Below are 24,695 nucleotides of genomic sequence, written 5' to 3'. Positions count from 1 at the left end.
AACTGATGAGACATATAAGCACCATCCGGCGGTGGCAGGAAGTCAGCCATCAATGCATTTGCTCCATAGGGAAACTTACAAAGCACACCACGACGATCGTTTAACAAAACACACAAGTTGTTTTACTTCAAGACAAAGATATTGCCTTAAGAAACAGGTTTTACTTGCAATTTTGAAAATGTAATGCAAAATGTTGAAATTATGATCTCGTAAAAAATGCATTGAAGTGAATGGAGAAATGGTCCAATTGTAGTAATGGACCCATATATTCAAATTACACATCAAAAATGAATAATGACCTATATTACACTCATAAATAGGTTGTTGAGCATTCGATCAGCTATGTTTTTACATAGATTTTAAAAAATTACCCAACCAGGCTGTGGGAAATGTAAAATATGGTCCTGCTAAAACAAGGATAGGCTTAAAAAAATGGCAGGATCTCACTAAATATTTAAAGATAATCCTCAAATTAAATTGTCTGACAACTTTTTTAAATTTAAAAAAAAGTTGTAAATGCATTAAAAGTCATTTTTCAATGGTCATGAAATTGGAATTTTCATTCATTAAAAGCCTGATGCATCATATATGATGCATTAAATATCTCAGCGACCTTAACAAAATTTTGATTTTTTTTTTTTACATTTCTTATAAGGGATCAATATTGAAGAAAATTCCCAAAAATTAGAATTTTCTCTCATTGCTTTCATGGTTCAGGTTTCACAGGGTTAAGACTTGGTCATGACATTTTTAATGACAGCAAGTTTATAACAGAGGCTCTCAGCAAAGAGATTGATGGATCATTTAAACATTCCAAAATGTTTGACATCTCTTGCAGGAGCACTTACATGACCTAAGTGGATCAAACATTTTACTGAACAGATGGATGATTTATTTTCTTCTTCTTGTAATTAGGAAGTGGATGCCATTGAAGCTGAAGTGAAAACAATAGAGAAGAATTTCAACAAGATCAACTCCATCTTGACCGCAATGGCCACAGAGCACGCGTTTGGAGAGGAGCACCTGCAATACTGTGAGGTGAGTCCCATCCAACTTAAACCCATGTTAAGAAATCCCACCAGTAAGGAGTAATGGTCATGATTTTTCACTTTATTACACGTTTACACTAGATTCTTCTACGGTATTTATTACCACAGAGGAACAACGTTAGAAGTGAAGTAGTCGAATAGCCTAGTAAACCAGCGCCACCCGCTTGACGCCAAAATGTTTTGGCTACGAATGGGTTTGGCCTCGCATCGTTGTAGTGGTCTGCCAGGCTTACCAAGAATCTGGCAAACCAATCACAACGCAGAGATTTGTTTTGAATCAAAGCGGCCAGGGTTTTGAGGGAGTGACGACGAATCTCGCAACGTTGGGAAAGCGCATCAACGAGAAAGATAGCGCTGATTGGCCAGAGCCCCGGCCTATAGGCACATGCACGGTTTGAAAGACAACGGGCTGTTCTCATCAACAATCTTCGGATGTACTATTCATCGGGGCCAGACTAAATTACACATCCAATCTCACATTTAGGCTGGTTTATCAAGGTAGTAGTCCAAGGAATTGCATTGAATTTCATTCATTTCATAGTTTTTTACCCATTTTTAATGTTTTTATTGTTTCTCTTAACTCTGCAAGTTAGTGCGTTCAACATGCTCTGTCTGTAATATGAGAGCAGTATTACATGAACACGAACAACAACTTTGTAGCCTCATAATGTACATTGTTGCAGCCATGAAACGTTGTACTGATCATTGCTACAACATCAGTATCTCAACATCAGCGTCTTTAGTAATGTGTTATGACTTGGTCATTTGTAGTTTTCAGAGTGAGGAGTCCGCACACTTAGAATCCTCACTCTGAAAACTACAGTTGACCTTCGTCCTGAACCTTTTCCCTGGGATGTGCACAATCCTCTCCTTCAACTACATGACTTGGTCATTGCCATTCCGGTTGCAGAACATTTTTTGTCTTAAGATTTTAACCTTTACCGAGTAATCACTCAAGATAATAGGAAAAAAGGAGGCGCACACAAGGCTTGTGTGAAAAAGTGTATTAAAGCCGAATTTTAACAACAGAAGTCTGAGGTTTAACTGGAGAAACAGACGTTTCGGAGCTAGTCCATTCTCAATGTCTTCAGTAACCTTTACCGAGTGCATGCCTGCCGGCCTGTCTTGCCCGGCCTACCACACGACACACAGGTGATCCTGGAGAACATCCGCTCCATGAGGAGGACCCTGGCGGAGGTGGAGCACTGCAGAGAGGACCTGGGCCTCCCCCGCGGTGCTGAGGACACCCTCACCGTCTTCCAGCGGGCACGTAACCTCCAGGAGCCCATGCAGGAGCTGGAACAGCGCACCCAGGAGCAGAGCTCAAGGCTGGAGGTAAAGGCCTGCAAAATATTTGGTTTGTTTGTCTTTCTTGTGGGCATGTTTGCCTTTAGTGAGACAGGAAAGTTTCAACTTCAGTTTTCAACTGTGACATGAAATGAGTGGGGAGAGAGATGGGAAAGGATTGGGAAATGACCTCGAGTCGGAATCGAACCTGAGTCGGAAGGGGACGGCGTATTAGCCCACTAGGCCGCGACGCCCCAGGTTGAGCATTTTTTTTTTTCCCTCTTTTTTTCAACTTAGATTTTTACCATTTTTTTCTTTTCTTATGACTGTACATTTGAATAAGTCGACAGGAAAGGTTTGAGAGAGAGATGGACTGGTTGCACTGGACAGAGGCATGATCCAGGCCAGACTCGAAGCAGGCTGTGCCCATTGGCATCTCAGGTGCCTTAATGCAATGCACTACAGCACGGCCCCGGCGCGCCAAAGCCTAACAATTCTCCACAATTTGTGCGATATGGATCAAATGTCTGAGGTATAATGCCTAAAATTGGATGTGTTGCAAGTAATCTTTTACATAGACTAAATATAGCAGTAATGCAACAATCTTGACGAGTGGTCACACTATAATATAAATGTAACTACAAACGTAAAACTGAACATCATCGATGGCAGTAGCAATGGCTACTGCCAAAAACGAGTTTTTTTCTCATCGTCATGTCTATCAGCTTCATCTGCTACAGTAAATAGACAATTATTTTATATACACCTTTAGCAACATTTGAGGGCCCAAACCACTGTTGTGTGTGCACTGTACAGCCTGCCTCTGAATTTAACTCGCATTAGCTTGCGCTAGCACTCTCACCAGGCCATACTGTCCCAGTCCAGCTGTTCTGTTGCCTTCTCACCACACCACAGACTCGTGCTCCATTTCGGTCTCCATTTTAACTGCCCCCCGGCTGTATATGATCCCCCATAAAGCCTTCAGTCATCTGCTGGTGTGGCGCTCGGCTGCAGGGGAAGATCTGCTGTCCTATCTCTTTGAAGTGCCTGGGAAATCAGAGAAAGAAGGAGAAGAAAAGAGCGGAAGAGGAAGAGGGGGGGTTCAGATGGGTTGAAAGAGATTGGAAAGGTTTTGGATGTTCCACGGTACGGAAGGGAGGGTGGGGGGGAGACATGCGCTGGAACATGACGATGCGGATGTTACAAAGCAATTAATGGAATACTAGATCAGTGGTTCTCAACCTTTTTTTGTACAAACGCCCCATGAACCTCATCCTAAGCCTCCGAACGCCCCCTTGACCCCATCATAAGCCTGCCAACACCTCCCTTACGCCCCCTGGGGGGCTGTAGCGCCCCCGTTGAGAAACACTGGAATAGATCTCTCTCTGGGGCCTCATGTCCCTTTATGGTGCTGAGTGCTGCTGCTGTTGCTGAATGCTCCCAGTAGGTTTCTTTTTTTTAAAGATTTTTTTTGTGGTCTTTTTTACTTTATTTATGATAGGACAGTGAAGGTGGTGACATGAAGCATGTGGGGAGTGAAAGACAGGGAATTGAACCGTGAATCGCGAATCAAACCCGGGTCAGCCGCATGGTAGACGAGTGCCCTACTGATTGGCCACGGCAGGGCTGCCAGTAGTTTTCTAATGAGTGGTTGCTTTGTGCTGCAGTAGAGTGTCTCCTTTTCTTTATGTACAATCTCTCCTGTTTTGTCTCTGATCCTCTCTTACTCTAACTCTCACTCTATTTATGTGTGTACTTTTATCTCTCTCAGACACACACGTTTGCACACACACACACACACGCACGCACACACACACAAACACACACACACACACAGACATGTACTACACACACACGCGCTCACATGCTCACGCACACACACTCACTCATGCAGATGCACAGAGAGACACACAGAGACATACAGGCTCTCTCTGTCTCTCTCTGTCTCTCTCTCTGTCTCTCTCTCTCTCTCTCTCTCTCTTTCTCTCTCTCTTTCGCTCTCTCTGTCCTGCCCCCCCCCTTTTTTTAATCCATCAATTTCTCTTCTCACCCTTCTTCTCTGTATAGGAAGCACTCAGGCGATCTATGGGCCCAAACTATCATCACGCCACTCACAAGACAGCCTCCGTGTCGGCCCATCCAGCTCTGATGTCTCTGGGCACCGAGGTGAGATCGCAGCTTGCACCGCCATGCACCATGTACCGTGTGCCATGCACCATGCACCGTACACCATGCACCGTACACCATGCGCCATGCACCGAGCACCATGCACCGTGCGCCATGCGCCATGCGCTATGCACCATGCACCGTGCGCCATGCGCCATGCGCCATGCACCGTACACCATGCACCATGCGCCATGCACCATGCACCGTACACCGTACACCATGCACCGTGCACCGTGCGCTATGCACCATGCACCCTGCACCATACACCATGCACCGTGCGCCATGCACCGTGCGCCGTACACCATGCGCCATGCGCCATGCGCTATGCGCCATGCGCCATGCGCCATGCGCCATGCGCCATGCACCGTACACCATGCGCCATGCACCGTACACCGTACACCGTGCGCCATGCACCGTGCGCTATGCACCATGCACCATGCACCATGCGCCGTGCACCGTGCACCGTGCACCATGCAAGGAGAAGAGTATCAGTGTGACTAGAACAGCACAGCTTAACCCCTGCAGAGCCACAGGCAATAATCTCCTCACATACTGGACTGTTTCGGTTGTGTGGGAAAGGGCTTGCTTACATAACATTACTATGCAATGCCACTCAGTCTCAAGACTCAGGCCTTGGTCACACAAATCACACAGATGTGGATATTTGTTAAAAACGTATATATTTTATCCGTTTGCATATTTTGATCCCATTTACAAAGTTTGGACAGTCACCACCACACTAAGACTTTAGGCCCGGGCAGTCAAGCTCATTTCGGTCCATGGTCCACATAAAACCAATTTGACTGTACCTGGTCAAGACCAGTAACATAATTGCAAAATATCACGTATTTCAGCATCACATTGCAGTCAATCATCTCCAGTTGGATGACAGGAGGTGTACCATGAGCACTGACAAACATGAGCTTTTCCTCGACTGGGGTCGGATTGAAGCATCTGACCCAGACCTTATGCTTGACACCCCTACTGTAGGCCTTTCCATAAATGCTTACTAAAGATCCTGTACAGTACTTTTACTTGCATGTCCTTTCTTACACTTGGTCACCGATGTAAAGGCACTATATCTACTAGAACACCATAGTACACCATTACATAATATCATTCAGTTAGATAGTATCAGTATCAGTTCAGTTCAGTTCAGTTTATTCGTCAGACACTTGTCCAAATCCACATACAACATAGGGTTTACACACATCAGACCAGGACAAGTAAGGAGAACAACACAAAAAGGGAAAAAAAAGAATTAAGATCTGTACAAAGATCATTAATCGTAATCAAAAATAGCTGTCATATTCTATGGCATAATGTTAGACTAAATTCAAATTTATTGACACTGTTATAAATAGGCCTAGGCCTACAGGGCAATCATGAAATGCATTTTAGATGTGAGAATGACAATAGAGGTACAGTTTGCACAGATTAAAATATTAGGCCATTTACACAGCCGGTCTACAACCTGGGGAAGCAGGTGTATTATGAGGTGTGCCGCTACACTGGTTGACATCCCTTTTCCCGCGAAAAGTAAAGTAAAGTAATAAGTAACGAGTTACTTTTTAAATTTAGTAATAAGTAAAGTAATTCAATTACAATTGAAAGCAGTAACTAAAGTAAAGTAACTAATTACTTTAAAAAAGTAACTTACCCAACACTGATCATGTGGGTATATGAACTGTGCTGTGTGGTGTTCCTGGGATGTGGGACTAGGGATCTATGGGATTCCAATATTCTCTGGTCCCCGATGATGGGGAAGACGAAGATGACTACGATGACGATGGAAGCGTTCACTCGTCCTCCTCCGGAACGTTGACAGGAAGTGTGGTCGAGGTAAAGATCTGGAAGATTCCGGGGCTGTGCTAAAGACATTTCTGCCTTTCAAGAGCCAGACAATCGTCTACTTACGTATGCCTGTGATGCTTTGCTCTGTTTGCGCCCTCCGTTTAGCATGGATGACCACTCACTCAACCTCCTCCGCTCTCGTGACTTTCTTCTTTTATGTTGGAGTCTGGACACCAACATATCAAATACAAAAAAAGATCCTTTACCTTTTTCTTGAATGACTTGATTTCAAATTTCTTCTGAACTAACCGATTGAACAGAACTGGACTGCATTCTTTTATGCCTATTTATCGGACTTGATATTCATCGTTTCCTTCCACGTGTATGATTCAACTTCTCCCTATCTTTTTCAGTCTCATCTATTATCTTGATCTGCTAAACTCAACCAATTGTAGGCCTATAACTCGTTTCTTATAGATATTGTTCTCAAACCATACACACGTCTTGTTTTTTTCACACTTATTCTGTACTGTATATTCTTTCCCTCTGTTCATATGACCAGCTGCTGTTCTTGAATATATCTCCAGGCGTTTCCATTCCATCAGCATGATTTGCTACTCGTAGAGGGGGGGATGCGCTTCGCTTTCATCTACTTTTCTTGTCGACTGTTAGTGCCGCACTGGCATTATTGGTCCTCCTGGTTCTCTAAATATAACAAGCCTCCTCGCTCGTTCTCTTTCTCTCTCTCTCTCTCTCTCTCTCTCTCTCTCTCTCTCTCTCTCTCTCTTTCTTTCTCTCTCTCTCTCTCTCTCTCTCTCTCTCTCTCTCTCTCTCTCTCTCTCTCTCTCTCTCTCTCTCTCTGTCTTCCTTTCAGGCCTGTCAGCTGCAGCTGGGGTCTCTTCATCTCATCTTCTTGCTGCATTTAGTGCCTAGCTCCTTGTGTGTAGCCAATAGTGTCTAGTCTGATCCATCCATTATGCTTGCTACTACAGAGGGACCCTGTTAACAGTGTGTCTTTACTTTACTTTACGGGACCAGGACCCAGACGGGACGTTTAGCGATGATCAGGCTTTCGAAACGGCTTCTCCCACAGTGATAATGGCGACTGCCTCAAAGGTAGATGTACTGTATGATCTCGCTCTCTCTCTCTCTCTCTCTCTCTCTCTCTCTCTCTCTCTCTCTCCTTTGACCAAAAAACAGCAAATCAAAGTCTGTGTTTAATTGTGAAGTAAAAGAAGTTTTTCCTAAATAGCAAAACAATAGATTGTGATTGAATGATGAATGTGTGATTAACACTATTGTCCATCCTGATGATATAATTGCCCTCTCTTATATAGGAAAAAAATGATAAAATCTTATGAAAAGAAAAGAAAAAACCCCACTGCAAATGACAACATACTGTAGTTCATCAGATACATGGCTCAGCTTTGCTGTCCTTCTAGAATGTTGTTCTTCCACTTCCTCCTTCTCCATTTCGTTTTCTTCCTGTCTCCATATCTGCCAGGACTCGCCTCCCAGGGGCACTCTGACGGTAACTAAGGAAACGGCATTGGTAACGACGGCATCTGAGGACATCACCAAGGAAATGAGACCGCTGTCCTCAAGGGCCCCGTCGTTTGCATCTGCCACCAGGACCTGGGACAGTAGCAAGGGCGGCGAGAGGACGGCAGACACCGGCGGTGGTGGCGGTGGCAACGTTGTGGGCGCTATGGAGCGTGCCATGAAGGAGAATGGAAGCAGCAGCACTGTCGCTGGATCAGGAAGTCATCATCAGCAGATGTTGTTGTTGACATGCTCAAACCGGCCCGAACTGGTTTCGCAAGAAAGGAAGGCTGAATCCAAGGATGTCCAGTCGGGTCCAGTTCCCGTTCCTGTTCCTGCGCTGCCTGAGCCAGTGGCCCGAGAAACGAAATCGGTTGTCATGGAGCTCTCATCCAGTGATGCTGCTGGGGCAGCAACCAAAGAGGCTGTTTTAAAAGCCAGTGCAGATGTTGCATCAGTGACACAGCAATCAGATCATATTACTGCGCAGCCTCTGTGCAGTGTCAGCCCTGAGGATAAAGTTGTGGAACCTAAAATGAAATCCCCAGAATGCATTTCACTCCCAGCTGGCCCACACAGTAGCACCAAACCTGTGTCTTCAGAGACTGTAGAGAGCATAGCAGAGCTGACCCATCAAAAGAAGAAAAAGAAGTCTGTGAATGTGTCTAGTTCAGTAAGTTAACCTGATCAGCCATTTCAAATTTCGTATTGTTTTCTGTCATTCAACATTGACATAGAAGTTTATAAATGTGATAATAGATAATTATTCTATTCCCATGCCTCCAGGGACGGTTCTAGTATATTTGGTGCCCTAGACGAGCACCTCTCTGTCCTTTTGACAAAGTTAGACATGGCATCTGTAAGCATATTTAGAATCAAAGAAAAGGGGGGCGCACCTTGCATCAATTTTTTCTTCTTTATTTTTGTGCACAGCCGCGTTTCGGCGTGTGTCTTCCTTGCTGAGAAGAAAAAATTGATGCAAGGTGCGCCCCCCTTTTCTTTGATTCTAAGTATTCATTTGGGACAGCACCCTTTAAAGTTATCAAGAAACCTGAGTGAAGCCTGCTACCTACTTGATCTGTAAGCATATTGTCATACACCTGATCCAGCACAGCTGGACCTGAGTGCTCATGAGTAGTCATTGTCGATGTAAAGTTTAATGCTTTATTTCGCTTAATATTCTAATTTTCTGGAACTTGGTGCCCCAAAGACATTTGGCACCCTAGGCGGCCACCTTGTCTGCCTATGTCTAGCACCGGCTCTGCTTGCCTCCATCACAGTCCTTACGGTCCTCTTTGTTTCCATTGAATGTGCTTTCTAGGGTACACAGCAGGGCCTGTTGGAACCAGCCGATCTGACAGAGGAGGCTGTTGGCGCAGCTATTGGAAATGGACAGGTCATGAGTCCCATTCCGGAACAAGAATCTGCAAGGTAGTGTGGGGAACAACCATGTGTATGCCTAATAGAAATACAGCAGATGCAGAACCATGGATGGATGGATGGATTGATAGATGGATTGATGGGTGGGTGAATGAATGGATGGATGGATGGATGGATGGATGGATGGATGGATGGATGGATGGATGGATGGATGGATGGATGATGGATGGATGGATGGATGGATGGATGCATGGATGGATGGATTGATGGGTGGGTGGATTGATGAATGGATGGGTGGAGTGTGTGGATGGATGGATGGATGGATGCATGGATGGATGGATGCATGGATGGATGGATTGATGAATGGGTGGATGGATGGATGGATGGATGGATGGATAGATGGATGGATGGATGGATGGATGGATTGATGGGTGGGTGGGTGGATTGATGGATGGATGGGTAGGTGAATGGATGGGTTGGTGAATGGATGGATGTGTGGTTGAATGGATGGGTGAGTGAATGGTTGGTTGGGTGAGTAGGTTGATCGAGTGATAGTTTGATTCACTTTCAGGTTCACTAACGGACTGTCGATTCATTATATTAGTTGTCAAAAACAACCATCTTTGTTTTGGTGTTGTTAATCCTGACTTGGTCACTCTCTCTCTCGTCTCAGGATACAAGCGGACAAACCTGCTGTCAGTGTGGCTGCCAAGCCTGAAGAGGGCGCTGCAGCTAAAGGGGACCTGGCGCGCCTTCTCACCAGCCTATCAGGGAAGCAGGAGCTGGAGAGCCCCGCGTTTCTCTTACAGGACGCTGTGGCCAAGCAAAACGACCCCAGTTCAGCCGCAGTGGGTCATGCCAGCTCTCAGGTAAGCAACAGTCCATCTTTGAGTGCCTCGGCCATGCTCCCATACTTCATTTTTTACATTAGTGTCCAGGTTCAACATATTGATGATTATTTATATTATTATATTATATTATTATATATTATATTATTATATTATACAGTATTATATTATTATATGTTGATGCAAAAAAACAGTACACTACAGCATATAATGTAATACAGAAAGGTACGTGATTGGTAGCTCATTGCTTATTTTCACACTGAAAGATGTGTTCATTATAAGACATCTCTCCCATTTGTTTATTGAAGTCACACCCTGTTTGTGTGTGTGTGTGTGTGTGTGTGTGTGTGTGTGTGTGTGTGTGTGTGTGTGTGTGTGTGTGTGTGTGTGTGTGTGTGTGTGTGTGTGTGTGTGTGTGTGTGTGTGTTTGTGTGTCTGTGTCTGTGTCTGTGTCTGTGTCTGTGTCTGTGTGTCTATGTCTGTGTGTCTGATTGTCTGTGTGTTTGTGCCCATGTCTATGTCTGTGGCTGTGCCTGTCCCTGTGTCTCTCTGTGTGTGCACAACCCCAGCGTTCAAACGGCAGAGAGCTGAGGTCCCTGATTGGTCAGGTCAGCTCGCCTGGGTGTCAGGTGGAGCTGCAGGGCAGTGTGAAGGCCCTTGCGAAGGGCCTGTCTGCACTGCTGCAGCTGGGCAACCAGCGCATGCAGCGCAACCTGGACACAAAGCCATGCAGCCGCAGCCAGCTGCAGCCCTTGCTCAGCAGACAAAAGGTGAGCTGAAGTGTACTTGGCACATAGCATAGTAAACTTAGCCTGATTATCATCGACGTTCAAATCTCTTCTTCTCAATGATGGTGGGGTGATGAGATGTAATTTTTTCATATACCACTTATTAGTTTTAATGGAAAAAACCCTACAATAAATGCAGAACATTATGAAGAGTAATAGTTCTGAAATGAAACTAAACCATTCCTTTGTGATAATTAAGTTAATGTCTGAGAATATTAGCTCCAAGAAGTGCAGTGCATGATGGGTACGCAATCTACAGACAACAATATTGATATATTATTTATTCATTATTTATGCCTTGCTTTTGTATTAAGGAAGTGTTAATTTTGGTCCTTTGTTAAGTATGCCCTAACGGCTACTTCACTATTAACTGTACCCTTACTTATCTATTAGTTAAATAATTATATGCTATGAACTTGTTACACAAGGCAATAGTTATCTAATAGTTAAGTAACTGCTCACTAATGCTTACTAATACTTAACATATGCATTAATAACAATTATTATGTGTCTAATGTGGCGTTTAAGTAATGATTATGAACCCTTACTAAAGTATTAGGTTATAGCTACTTTGCTGTTAATTATGGCCCCTTATTTGGAAGTGTTACCCAATATTAATGGACAAAAAATCGTTCAAAAGGGGGTCTTGGCTGTAAAAGATAGTGAACCACTGACTTACAGTATGCTTTTGTGCATATTCCCCTGTAGAAGTTTTTCCAGGGTGTGGGGCATCACTGGGCCCTACTGCAGGTGGTATCCCAGCGGCTGCCACCAGGGGCGCTGCAGAGCCTGGCAGAGGTGGGGCAGCAGGTGGACAAACTGCAGAAGGAGTCTGTAGACCAGGGCAGCCACACACAGAGGAACCTGCAGGTACAGTATAGGACCACACACATTTACTGTATACGTATGTAATCTGTCACTGACTTCCTCTCTGTCTCTGTCTCTGTCTCTGTCCCTGTCTTTGTCTCTGTCCCTCTCTCTCTCTCTCTTGTCTCTCTCTCTCTCTCTCTCTCTCTCTCTCTCTCTCTCTCTCTCTCTCTCTCTCTCTCAAATCTGTTCATATTATTTTCAACGTCTTGTTAAAATAATGTTAAAGGTGCACTGTGTAATAGTTTTAGCAGTTTCTATGCTGATTTCATGCTTCCCATGTTCAGTGAAGGATGGTGGCCAGAGTAGGTATTGCAATGATGCTATGCATAGAAACTGTGCTGCCTATTTCCAAAATTGGTCTTTTCGTGAATATTGACATAGTAATAAACAAATATTTATTAGTATCACCAAAGCACAGTAAGTTTTGCAGATGAAAATGTCTACTTCTGGAAATTCAAAATGGCAGACATTGAGAAGACTCCCCTTTTCTTGTATGGAAGGGAAATTTCCCAAAAAATATTACACAGGGCACCTTTAAGATCAGAAGATTGTAGGTTCGAATCCCACCCTTACCTCTCTCTATACCTTCACTCATGGCTGAAGTACCCTTAAGCAAGGCACCTAAACCCCACATTGCTCCAGGGACTGTAACCAATACCCTGTAGTAATAACCACGTCTCTTTGGATAAAAGTGTCAGCTAAGTGCAGGGTTTCCCCCAGCACTGTATTGCTAAGGCGGCCACCTTGACAAGAAACAACTACCACCTTCACCTATGTCCCCTGAAAAGATAAAGATTTCATGTTGTGAATGTAATTTCTAAAGTTTGTTTACCAAAACATACATACTTTTAATGCCAAACCACCTTGACTAACAAAAATTCTGAAGTATAAATATACAGTATGTAAGGGTTAACGTTCAGCGAGAAGGTCGCTACCGTGGAATAGCAGCACGACAGAGAGAATCTTTAGACCCCGACGCGGAGCGGAGGGGTCTTGTTCTCTCTGAAGTGCTGCTATTCCACAAAGCGACCGACTCGCCGCAAGTTAACCCGCTTATTATATGGATATACTTAAATGATTCACACATGGCGGGGACATTTCTTTAGGCCTATTTAATGTTAAGATTGTTGCTGCGCAAAACAAAACAGTGCCGTTGTGGAACACCGCTAGGCAACAGCTAGGTAGCCAGGACAACAGGTGTAGTCTATCACAGCAGCTGATTAGAGTCTTGTTGAAAAGTCGCTTTAGCAGTGAAAAGTCTTGCTGCCATTGACAGCGGTCTGTTATAGACCAACCCGTCCGTTATCGAAAAATAACAGACGTGCGAACGTTGGGGAGCCCCGTTGAAATGAATGGAGCATTCGACCGATGACGTCACACCATATAATAAATGAGTATCATGTCTTGTGGTGGTCAGGAGTGGAGCCAGCTGGAGGAAGTGAGTGGGCGCCTGGCCAGGCTTCTGGATGAGTTGGAGGCCGGCATGCCCATGGGGAGTCCTCAACAGGAGCCCGAGGCACACCTGCAGGAGAGGACCAACGCCCATCAGGTGAGACTGGCTGGCTAGTGACATGGATGCACTTGGATGGATATATATATATATATATATGTATGTATATATACGCCCAGGGAAGTCGACGGGGGGAACAACGACAAAGGGGTCGGTTGTTCCGGGTCCAGGGAGAAAGGGGGCAAAGAATTGGGTTCTCATTGCATTGTATGTATTAGGTCGGGGGCCCTTTTACTTAATTTTGACCGAGGCCTGGCCAAAGCTGTCCCGTCTGTAAAAACAATGTACAGCATTATAGGATGTGCCAGGAGGGCCAGTAGACCAGTGACCCATCATGTGCAACTGGGTAGCAACTGGGTAGTTTGCAATACCCATTTCAAGTAACAAGAACAGTTTGCCGCACATCAGGTGAGACTGGCTACTGACATGAATGCACTTGGAGGGATATACTGTGTACGGTGTATACGCTGAGGGAAGCCGACGGGGGGAATGACAAAGAATTGGGTTCCCATTACATTATATGTATTAGGTCGTGCGCCCTTTAACTTGATTTTGACCCAGGCCTGGCCAAAGCTGTCAGCGGCCCTGTGTATGCCCATCTGTACAAAAATGTACAGCATTACCCATACAGCAGGATGTGCCAGGAAGACCAGTAGACCAGTGCCCCATCAGGAGAAACTGGGTAGTGCACCTTTGCAATACTGCCGTGCAAAACAAGAACGCAGTAACTCAAAATGGTCGGGAAAAAAAAATATATCGGAAATGGGCTTTAAACTATCTAATTTGTCAACACCGTCCAGTTTTAGAGAAAAATCATTTTGAAAGTGCAAATATGACCAAAAAAAGTTACTGCAGTGTTGTTGAGTTACGGCTGCACTTTCCAATGGGAATGGTTTGGGAGTAGACAGTAATACTAGCCAAGAACGCAGTAACTCCTGCAGTAACTCCATTTTGTGGCAGTAATACCAGCCAAGAACGCAGTAACTCTGTTTTTTGTGGCAAAAAGACACATAAACAGGGGTGGACTGGCAGTAGGGCATACCGGGCATTTTCCCGGTGGGCCGACGCCCCTCAATTTTTTTTTTATTTTATTTATTTTTTTACAAAAGAGACCGGCGGCCCACGGTGTCATGTTGACGGCCCTCGGGCAGGGCGGTTCTAAGGGGTGGCAGGGGGTGGCATTTGCCAGAAATATGATAAAAGCCCCGAAAAAAACGCGTAATAACGAATGAAATCGCAAATAGCTGTTCAACAAAACATCGTTTTCCCCACACACACTCTTTGATGCATGTTTGTATAGACATCATGGCTGTGAACTGGCACATGTGGGGTACCATTCGAAATCTTACATTCTCCTCTTTCCAGTGGTATGCATTATATTCAGTTGCCATGTACATTACGACAACACTAACACATAGAAGCAGATGTGTGCTTTTATAGGCCTATCCTGAGGAAGACAAAGTCTCAGAGACAATGCACTGTATTTCATTCTTTTGGTTTTCCTTTTCCAAGTTGAATGTGTACCAATGATTTATAAGTGTATGCCTATGCTCTATAGTCCATGTGATAAATATATAGATTTGTTTTGATAGGCTAAATGGAGATTAATGGTAAACTTTATGGTTAATTCCTGAGACTTCATTTTATATTCCTCCTGTACATTCTGCTAATTTTTAAGGCCAAAATATTCACAGGCATGTGCTAATTGCTGTCTTTGTGGTGGAATGGTGCTGTCTGTGATTCTGTAGAGTAGCCAGTGAGTAGCCACTAAGCATATTATTGTTACTACCAATAAATATTTCAAGAAAAATGGTGGTGGTTGGGCTGGTGGGGTTGTCATTCAAGTGTAAAGAAATCCTGAACACTGTCCATTCCACCAACAAACTTTAATACAACATTTCGGTGATCTGAACTTCTTCAGAAAAAGTTTGTTGTAGGAATGGACAGTGTGCAGGATTTCTTTACAACTGAATACCAGTAAATATACATTTGAATATTAAGTTTAAGTATTGTATTATTTGTAGTTAATAATTTATCCCTCTGTTCTTGTCTTGTCAAGCCAGACTGTTGAGGCAGAAGTTAACTATTTTTGCCTCCCAGACTGTACATTGCAAACCTTTTTAAACCACTATCTGAAGCAAGACGCTCCAAACCCAATAGTGAAGGTCTACAGTATGTGCCTAACATTAGAATAAGTATGTGCCCCCCTCTCTTTGTGTGTGTCCAAGGAGCTGACTTGACTGAAGGGTGCAGATAAGGGCAGTTCATCCCCATCTGTTAGGGGCTCTCTTCTCTCAACTTCCAGGTTTTCTGCCAGCTTACATGACCAATTCATAGATTCATTTTACATAAACAATTGAACGTTTTTTGGTACCTGAAAGAGAGGATTTTTTCCGTTAGAAGACATTAGTTACGTCAATTTAATGGCGGCGCTCCGCTAATTATCGGTATGTGGGGCCGGTCTGAGGCAAAAAAATGCCCGGGCCGTTTTGTTGTCCCAGTCCAGCCCTGCACATAAATGTTGTTTTTTCGGGTTTTTTTGTGTGCATTTAATTTCTATCCTAAAAAAGCATTACCAGGAAGTATCACCACCACTTTACCGACAACACAGTTGTCTCGCCATATAGGAAACTTTGAAGGCTTTTTTCTCAGTTTGCAGTTTTCAGAGTTACTGCGTTCTTATTTTGTAGGGCAGGATACCCATTTCAAGTAACAAGAACAGTTGGCCGCACATTCAATAGCAAAATAAGACAAAAAAAAAAACATTTTTTACTATGAAAGTTTTTTTCATTAATGTATTTTGAAACTCATTATATGCCATTGGTGAGGCTCCATGTTTCCACCAGATCAGATTGGGTTCAGCGTTATTTCGTGAAATTTCGGGGCGAAATGGATTTTGGCAGCATCCTCCATATTTTACCTCCTGTTCCCTTGTGGGAAGTCTACTGCTGAGTTGCATGCAGAGCCTTCAGATGCACTATCCCGGCTCAATTATTTGAATGGTGCAGCTGAAATCATTTTCTGAAGACGGATCTGCATGTGGTCCTGTTGGTCTAAGTGGTTAGTGATGTAGGGAGAGAGAGAGAGAGAGAGAGAGAGAGAGAGAGAGAGAGAGAGAGAGAGAGAGAGAGAGAGATGAAGGGAGAGGCAGACATATAGCAACAGGGAGTACACCACAGAGCCGCTCTCTACTACCCACACTCATCTTCTCTCTCTCTCTCTCTCTCTCTCTCTCTCTCTCTCTCTCTCTCTCTCTCTCTCTCTCTCTCTCTCGCTTTATCTAGCCCTCTCTAGCTCTCTTTTTTTCTATTGATGCTACCACACTTCATTCCAAATCAAATTATCTGGCAAGAGATGGATAGCGTATTTGCTGTACTCTGTGTTCCCTCTCTCTCTCTCTCTCTCTCTCTCTCTCTCTCTCTCTCTCTCTCTCTCGCGCTCTCTCTCTCGTTCTCCTTCGTCATCTTTTTATTCCTGTGTTCAGCCTATCTATCTATTTCGTAGCTATCTCCTCTCCCTCTGCATTTACCACAGCTCATCTCTCTGGCTCAGGTGATACTCAGTAATGGCCTGGTGTGTGTGTGTGTGTTTGTGCGTGTGCGTGTGTGTGCGTGAGAGAGAGAGATCGATAGAGCTGGAGAGAGAGAGAGAGAGAGAGAGAGAGAGAGAGAGAGAGAGAGAGAGAGAGAGAGAGAGAGAGAGAGAGAGAGATATATCCACCGCAAGTGGTATCTAGGATGGACTGCTGTGGTGTATCTGTGAGTGTGTGCGTGTGTGCGTGTGTTAGTACTGATGATGGGGTGTTGTTTGGCTAGATATTAAGGATGGTGGATGGGAATATGGCGAACATTTGGATAAAAGGCAAAACCAGATATCTTATTCAATATCCTTCTTTTCTCATCATATTCTTTTCACCATCATTTTACCCCTCTCATGCAATCCATTGTTGATATGTCCGACTACGGAGACAGATTTCAAACCTAAAATTGAATTTGAAGAGTCTTTTTTCTGTTTCTCTGTCCATCTTTTCGTGTGTCTGTCTTTACTATTGCCTCTTTTCCACTGCTGGCTTTCTGGTAGGCCTACAGATCGACAAAGCGTGACTCGGCCGCCACATTTTACTTTTCGAATAGGCGCGACACAGCTCAATCGTAAAGCTAAAAGTGGCGGGTGAGTCCTACCAGAAAACAGGCAGTGGAAAAGAGGCATATATCTATCTAACCCTCACTCTCAGTACCAGTCAACTTCCTCTCATTCACTCTTTCAGGGAGTAGCACCAGCCATTTTTGTTCTTATTCCCTCTCTATTTGTCTTTCTTCTTCACCGTCTTTGGTAGAAGGCCTATCTGTGTCTGCCTTTTTCTGTCATTCTGTCTGTCGTTCTGTCTCTCTGACTTTAAGGGCAGTCATGGGTAAGCGGTTAGGGAGTCAAACTTGTAGTCCAGAGGTTGCTGGTTCGACTCCCGATCTGCCAGGTTGGTGGGGGTTGTAATTATCCAGTGCATTCCCTCATCCTCCTCCATGACTAAGGTACCCTGAGCATGGTACCGTCCTTCCACACTGCTCCCTTTCAGGTGACGTTGGGGGCTGCCCCCTTGCACAGGTGAGGCATTAATGCAATTTCGTTCGTTTGTGCTGTGGAGTGCTGTGTCACAATGACAATTGTCATTCTTCCTCTCTCTCTTTCTCTCTCTCTCGCTCTCTCTCCCCACCTCCCTCCTATAGCGTCTGTGGCAGCTCCTGGAGGAGAGCCGGCCTGAGCTGGGGCAGGTCCAGGATCAGTGCCGCGTGCTGAGAGAGAGAGGCTGCAGCCCCCTGGGCTTGAGCAGCACTGCCCCGGGGTCAGGCCTGGAGCTGCGCTGGGCCTCCGTGCAGAGGCGGCTGCAGACGGAGCAGACGCACACGGAGAAGATCAGGAAACTTTGGGATAGGTGAGGAGGATGTACAGTACAAGTTTAGGCAAAGGACGCGCTCAACTTCTTGGAAAAACGAAAGTCTATGGGTGCACGATAAAATGGATCAACTTAAGGAAGAAAAATCCGCACTCACAAACTGCGTCTCATTATTTATTTATATTACCACCATGAGGACGTACAGTAGGCATGGATGAAGTCATAGTAAGCAAGCACGGGACAATGAAATTCTAGGTTGTTTCGTCCGGAGGCGGTATTACGTGCCTACATCACAATAGCGATGCGCGTCCTTGTTGCCGACGACGTTTGATTCGTCGCCATGACAACCGTCCATACCGTCCCTAATCTTAACCCTAAACCTAACCCTAACCTTAACCCTAAACCTAACCCTAACCCTAACCTTAACCCTTAACCTAACCCTAAACCTAACCCTAAATCGCTTGTTTGGTACTAGTGAGTCCCAGTGCAGTGCCCACTGCAGTTCGGCAACGAGGACGCGCATCACTAGCGACGTAGGCACATCCGGACGAAGTACCCTAGTTTTTATGAGTCCCAAGCAAGCACGCTGTTATAGTAATGTAGGCGTTATTACCCCTAAAGTTTAATTCATTTCCCCTCATTTTACGAATGCCTGCCATTTTGTAAAATACAGACACCATTTTGTTTCCTACTGTACCTGATCAGAGTACATACGTGGCGAAGCCCCGCCCCGTATGTATAAAGCCCAGGTAAAGGTATGAAACAATAGAGAGACCGCCCGACTTCCCCATCGAGATGTGAGACGTGTCGAAACACGTCTCCTTACTAGAGGGACGTCTATTTTAGAAATTATTGAAACTGTAAGTTATCTTGGCCGGTTAACACTACAGTCGATATATTTTCTTCCTTCAACCGGTTTTCGTTTGTATTGCATTTGACTTTTGCGGACACTGCTAGGAGAGCAGTGAGTCAGGACACACGAGGAACTCACGCGCTATAGGATAACTTTTGTACGGACAATTGTTAATCTTTTACTAGTACTGAAATCAAAGGAACCTCCCTGGAGTCGAGAAAGATTCGGTTGAGGCTTGATTGTCTGTTCCCCAAGAGAGTGGACAGCCGGTATAGTTATTACGCGTGGAACGGACCTACGTGCACCCGCCCTTCTCACTGGACCTTCGCAGGACGGCACCGCAAAGACAATCGGACTACACAACGAAATACCACTTTCCTTTTCCCCGTTCAACGAAGCAAGACTTTTTGGACATATCACAGCCTCGCGCCGGAACCGCGTGGTATCGCTCGGACCCCAGACAGTAGCCTACCCGAACAGCTTGGAGAACAAAGGAAATTCGCGCGCACAGCGACGCGCACACCCACTTCGCCCGAGAGATCAAAGGAATTCTCTCTCTTCCTACCAAGGATAACAGTAAGCACTGAAATTGGGCAAAGATACGCAGTTAGAACTGTTACATAGCTTTGAGGAGTTGTGTTTAAATATCCACACTTGTAGAGTGTGATATATTTTATTTTGGGTTATTTTGTTCTATCTGTTCTTTCTTTTCTTTCTCTCTTTCTCCCCTCTCATCACCACAGATAGCCACACGCTATTCTTAGTTTACATTAGTTGCAATATTGCCATAGGCCATACTTGCACCCACATGTAAATTACCCACTCACAGAGATACACGTACCAGTGTTTTAAACCATTGAGTCACTGAGTCGAGGACGTAAGCTATTGTCGGAAAAGAGCGCCAAACGCTCCCTTTTCCCTCCCCCCACACATACTGTAAAGCCTTAAGACAAAGGACAGTATTCTCTGACTAGCTTGAATTCTATCTTGAAGATAAGTTCCCGCTTCATCAGCCGAAAGCTTAACGCCCCTCCTCATGTCTCATATTTCGGTCCTGCGCGCAAGCGCTGCGCAGAATCATTTGAATCATAGTTCATAGAACATACATCTCTCACTCTCTCTCTCCTCCCACCGCTTGGCACACGCGGTAACCGAAGTGCGCGGCGCCCACCGAGCGCGCGCCTCTTCCTTCTCTCTCTCTCTTTCTCTCTCTCGCATAGCGTACACACACACACACACACACACACACACATAGCGCATCCTCTCATACCCCGTGTATATATTGTATATTTTACCTAAGTTCTTATGCCCTGCAAGTCACATTGGCTGTATCAGTGTTATGACCGGATGATGCTTTTACAATAAATGTACATTGTGGTGAACTGTGTTTGTCTTATTTGAACAATTTCTACGAAGTCAACCAGAAAAGAATTCACACAAAACCTTCAGATTATTTGTCAATAATGGTCATGATTTTATGAGACGGTCATGAACCGTGTTTTATGCAATCATTAATTAGACAATTGACGATTCCATAAGTACACACCTACACATTATTGATACCCAGCGCGAAGAGTTTAACACACTCTTCATGCATCATTTCTTATACTCTTATTCCTCACATATAGTAATAACACATTACATATTTGGAACTGTATAAGAATTGTATACTTATTAATGTAATTATAATTACATTACAGTACTTCCTTACATTTAACGTCGTACCCATTAATTGTAGTTGACCCTACATATTTTGGTGCCCGTGTGTGAGGAAGAATAGTCCCCGTAGCCATAAATGTTAGTTTACCTACATATTTTGGTGCCCTTGCGTGAGGAAGAATATTCCTCACGTCCAATTAATGTGGGATTACCCCTACATATTTTGGTGCCCCGTGTGAGGACTGGTTTAATGACTTCTAGAACTTGTACAAATACAGATGAAATACTGTTTGCATTAGAGAATTGCTAAGATATACATTCAGATGCGTATAGACAGTAGTCAACAGTGTGAGAACATACTAACACCCCAGCAACGGTTAGTTAGTAAACCCCGAATTAATTAATTATTACTGTAATTAACAGTTTGATTATTTTGAATTGAATTTAAATTAATTAACAGATTAATTACCGGCATAGTTAGTTATTCATTTTGTTGCCAACAAAATGGCACCCTCTAACTGTCTAGAAGAAAGCGGTCAAAACCCGCAGCTTTCTGATCTCATTGCAGACCTTACCCAGGTCTCGTTGTATAATAGACTGAAGGTTCAAAATCTCAGTCAAGAACAATGCACGCTAGAAATTCAGAAAACGCTATTGCAAGTCAATGCCCCAAAATCAACTGCCGATAGCCAAGAAGCAATAGGCATGTTAATTTTGCTCCAATCCCACGAGCTGAGATTGCAAATCAACCAGCTCCGCACTGAAGTGCATGACGTCATAGCTGACCGTGAGAAGGTAGCTAGAGAAGCCAATGAAATTAGAAATGAGCTTAAGCACACGCAAGAAAGCTTTTCTAATCGCATGAGCATATTGGAGGCAGCCATAATAGGTAGTAAGAATGTTGTAGAACAGCAGCCCCTCCTCCCGTCTCGTGAGAATCCCGAGACAATACAGGTGACACACTTAGACCATTCCACGCAAGCCAGCGAGAAGGCCACCCAGGAAAAGAGTCCAGTGTATGAGGTAGACAGAAACGAGATTGTCCCCATAGTCACCCCACAGTCAGTCGCAGCCCGGGGAAGACCCCTCACACGCGATTGTCACAGCAGCTCAGAGACAGATTGCTCCGATGGGTCACACACGCCTAACGCAGACAGGACCCGCGTAGCTAGACTCCGTGTTCTTGATATACTGGCACAAGATGTTGAGAAGTTTGACCCTTACGGTTCAAACAGACACGTGAGTGACTATTTCAGAGAAATAGAACGATGTTTCCAAGACATACCAGACGCAACGTCATATGAGAAAGTTAAACTAATTTGGAAAACATCCGGCCCCAGAGTGCGCAAGGATTTGGATTCACTTTCCCCAGACATAGCTGATAGCTATCCCAAATTACGCGCATGGATGATAGGAGAGTACGAGCGCCCTCGAGACTACCCGTCTGCGGTGCTCAATGCTTTGAGGGTCAGGCATCAGAGGTCTGAACCCCCTCGCGCATATTTCAGTCGGTTACACACAGCCTACTTTGAGGGTAGGGCAACACCAGGCTTAGAAGAAGATGCACACTTCCAATCACTCTTCTTACACAATCTCCATGGTAGCATTCGTACAGAGGTTAAAGTCGCGTGTAGACGCAAACGTCACACGATGCTTGAAATGCGCCGACTCGCACAAATGATTTGGGAGGCCGCTACGCCTGCAGACAGGTCTCAACCGTGCGCTCTCAACCCATGCCATCAGCCCACGGCACAGCCCCGGCTGACGAGCTTCGAAGCGGCCCATAAAGGGGGGCCAGACAGAGATGGCCCTAAGCAACACTTGACTAACCCACAGCAAAACGAATGGCACCACCAGCAGAACATTATAGCGAGAGGGGGACAGCCCCCTTATCAGCATTACAGCCACATTACGCACAACACACGTAGGCGTAAACGAAACAGAAGGCGCAACCGCCAACCTGTTCATAATCAGGACCAGTGGACTAACCACAGTTCCCATGAGTCCGACTCCCGTTCTGCACAGTCATGGCGCGATGCGAGTGAGCACGACTCGTCAGATGGATCTGATCAAAGCTCTAGCGAGCTAGATTCACACACTCCGCGTCACCGTCGCCAGCGGCGACAGAGATGGGTCCAGCACGACTCATCCCTGTCCCATAGCGCGACAGACTTAACAGACTAACCTCAGACATCAGTCTCACAGACTAAATTTGCATACTTCGCCAAAGCCATAAATATGCATCATAAGTCTTAGTCACAGTTAACCACCTACTAACCAACACTGTACATCCCATCACACTATGCAAGATTATTATATGCGATCCCATTTTACGCACGCATGCTTTAGACAGTGCATAGGCAAGCATACCCTTCAGGGCCCGAAGGAAAGCGCAGCGCCAACCTGACTAACAGCAGCGTTATGGTAAACCAGCACGAAAGTACCATTAGTAAAATGCACTCACATTAATATATCTAGTTATAGTTTTTTTGGCAATGTTACATTTGTTTGTTACCCACACACGGTGAGATGGAGCCTCTCCATCTCTCCAACCTCACTCCACAATGTATCCACATACACGCCTCATGCCACGGCATCCTTCACAACAACAACACAACTGACACTGACCACATGGCTATGTGATTGACAGCTGCAGACGTCAAAAGCTCCGCCATCCTTAGTGTCCACGAAGATTAGGCTAGCTGACACATGGTTCCACCATCCCCCCTCACCATGCCTTTTCTTCACTTCCTTCTCTTTCTTCTCTCTTCTCTTTTATTATTTTTCATGATTTTGTTTGTTTGAATTTAGATTCTAGACAGATAAAATCTATTGCCCAAAGTGCTATGCCCATTCTCAGCCCAGAGTGCTACTGCATGGACTATTCATATGCCCATCACATGAACTTTTCCAAAGGATACTCCACAGGAACCGTCATTGGACATCACAGCATCATGGACATAGCGCGCTCCAGCGCACAGTGGAATTACCATATGGACAAACATTGGATTACCACTTTTGGACAAATGAACTTAAACAGGAGTAAAGTGCCATGTGCCTATCAAAGAGACACTGCAATCTCCCTTCGATAGCCAAAAGGGGGAGCTGTAGGCGTTATTACCCCTAAAGTTTAATTCATTTCCCCTCATTTTACGAATGCCTGCCATTTTGTAAAATACAGACACCATTTTGTTTCCTACTGTACCTGATCAGATTACATACGTGGCTCAGCCCCGCCCCTGTACCTATAAAAGCCCAGGTAAAGGTATGAAACAATAGAGAGACCGCCCGACTTCCCCATCGAGATGTGAGACGTGTCGAAACACGTCTCCTTAGAGGGACGGCTATTTTAGAAATTATTGAAACTGTAAGTTATCTTGGCCGGTTAACACTACAGTCGATATATTTTCTTCCTTCAACCGGTTTTCGTTTGTATTGCATTTGACTTTTGCGGACACTGCTAGGAGAGCAGTGAGTCAGGACACACGAGGAACTCACGCGCTATAGGATAACTTTTGTACGGACAATTGTTAATCTTTTACTAGTACTGAAATCAAAGGAACCTCCCTGGAGTCGAGAAAGATTCGGTTGAGGCTTGATTGTCTGTTCCCCAAGAGAGTGGACAGCCGGTATAGTTATTACGCGTGGAACGGACCTACGTGCACCCGCCCTTCTCACTGGACCTTCGCAGGACGGCACCGCAAAGACAATCGGACTACACAACGAAATACCACTTTCCTTTTCCCCGTTCAACGAAGCAAGACTTTTTGGACATATCACAGCCTCGCGCCGGAACCGCGTGGTATCGCTCGGACCCCAGACAGTAGTCTACCCGAGCAGCTTGGAGAACAAAGGAAACTCGCGCGCACAGCGACGCGCACACCCACTTCGCCCGAGAGATCAAAGGAATTCTCTCTCTTCCTACCAAGGATAACAGTAAGCACTGAAATTGGGCAAAGATACGCAGTTAGAACTGTTACATAGCTTTGAGGAGTTGTGTTTAAATATCCACACTTGTAGAGTGGGATATATTTTATTTTGGGTTATTTTGTTCTATC

General features: G+C 44.8%; 1 protein-coding gene across 1 annotated transcript in view; it reads left to right on the top strand.

The window, feature by feature from the left end:
* LOC134468224 (nesprin-2) overlaps positions 1–24,695 on the top strand; it is a 270,548-nt gene that overhangs the window by 145,197 nt on the left and 100,656 nt on the right. Inside the window, exons 70-81 of the mRNA XM_063222166.1 lie at positions 916–1,038; positions 2,202–2,384; positions 4,404–4,502; positions 6,225–6,344; positions 7,335–7,412; positions 7,801–8,511; positions 9,160–9,269; positions 9,892–10,087; positions 10,636–10,836; positions 11,563–11,724; positions 13,142–13,273; positions 17,959–18,164. Of these exons, the coding sequence (XP_063078236.1) occupies positions 916–1,038; positions 2,202–2,384; positions 4,404–4,502; positions 6,225–6,344; positions 7,335–7,412; positions 7,801–8,511; positions 9,160–9,269; positions 9,892–10,087; positions 10,636–10,836; positions 11,563–11,724; positions 13,142–13,273; positions 17,959–18,164 (2,321 nt within the window). The remainder of the gene's footprint in view (positions 1–915; positions 1,039–2,201; positions 2,385–4,403; positions 4,503–6,224; positions 6,345–7,334; positions 7,413–7,800; positions 8,512–9,159; positions 9,270–9,891; positions 10,088–10,635; positions 10,837–11,562; positions 11,725–13,141; positions 13,274–17,958; positions 18,165–24,695) is intronic.

This window comes from Engraulis encrasicolus, chromosome 18 (genome assembly GCF_034702125.1).
Source record: "Engraulis encrasicolus isolate BLACKSEA-1 chromosome 18, IST_EnEncr_1.0, whole genome shotgun sequence".
Lineage (NCBI taxonomy): Eukaryota > Metazoa > Chordata > Actinopteri > Clupeiformes > Engraulidae > Engraulis > Engraulis encrasicolus.
Note: the sequence above shows the minus strand (reverse complement) of the source record. Positions and strands in the feature narration are given on the sequence as shown.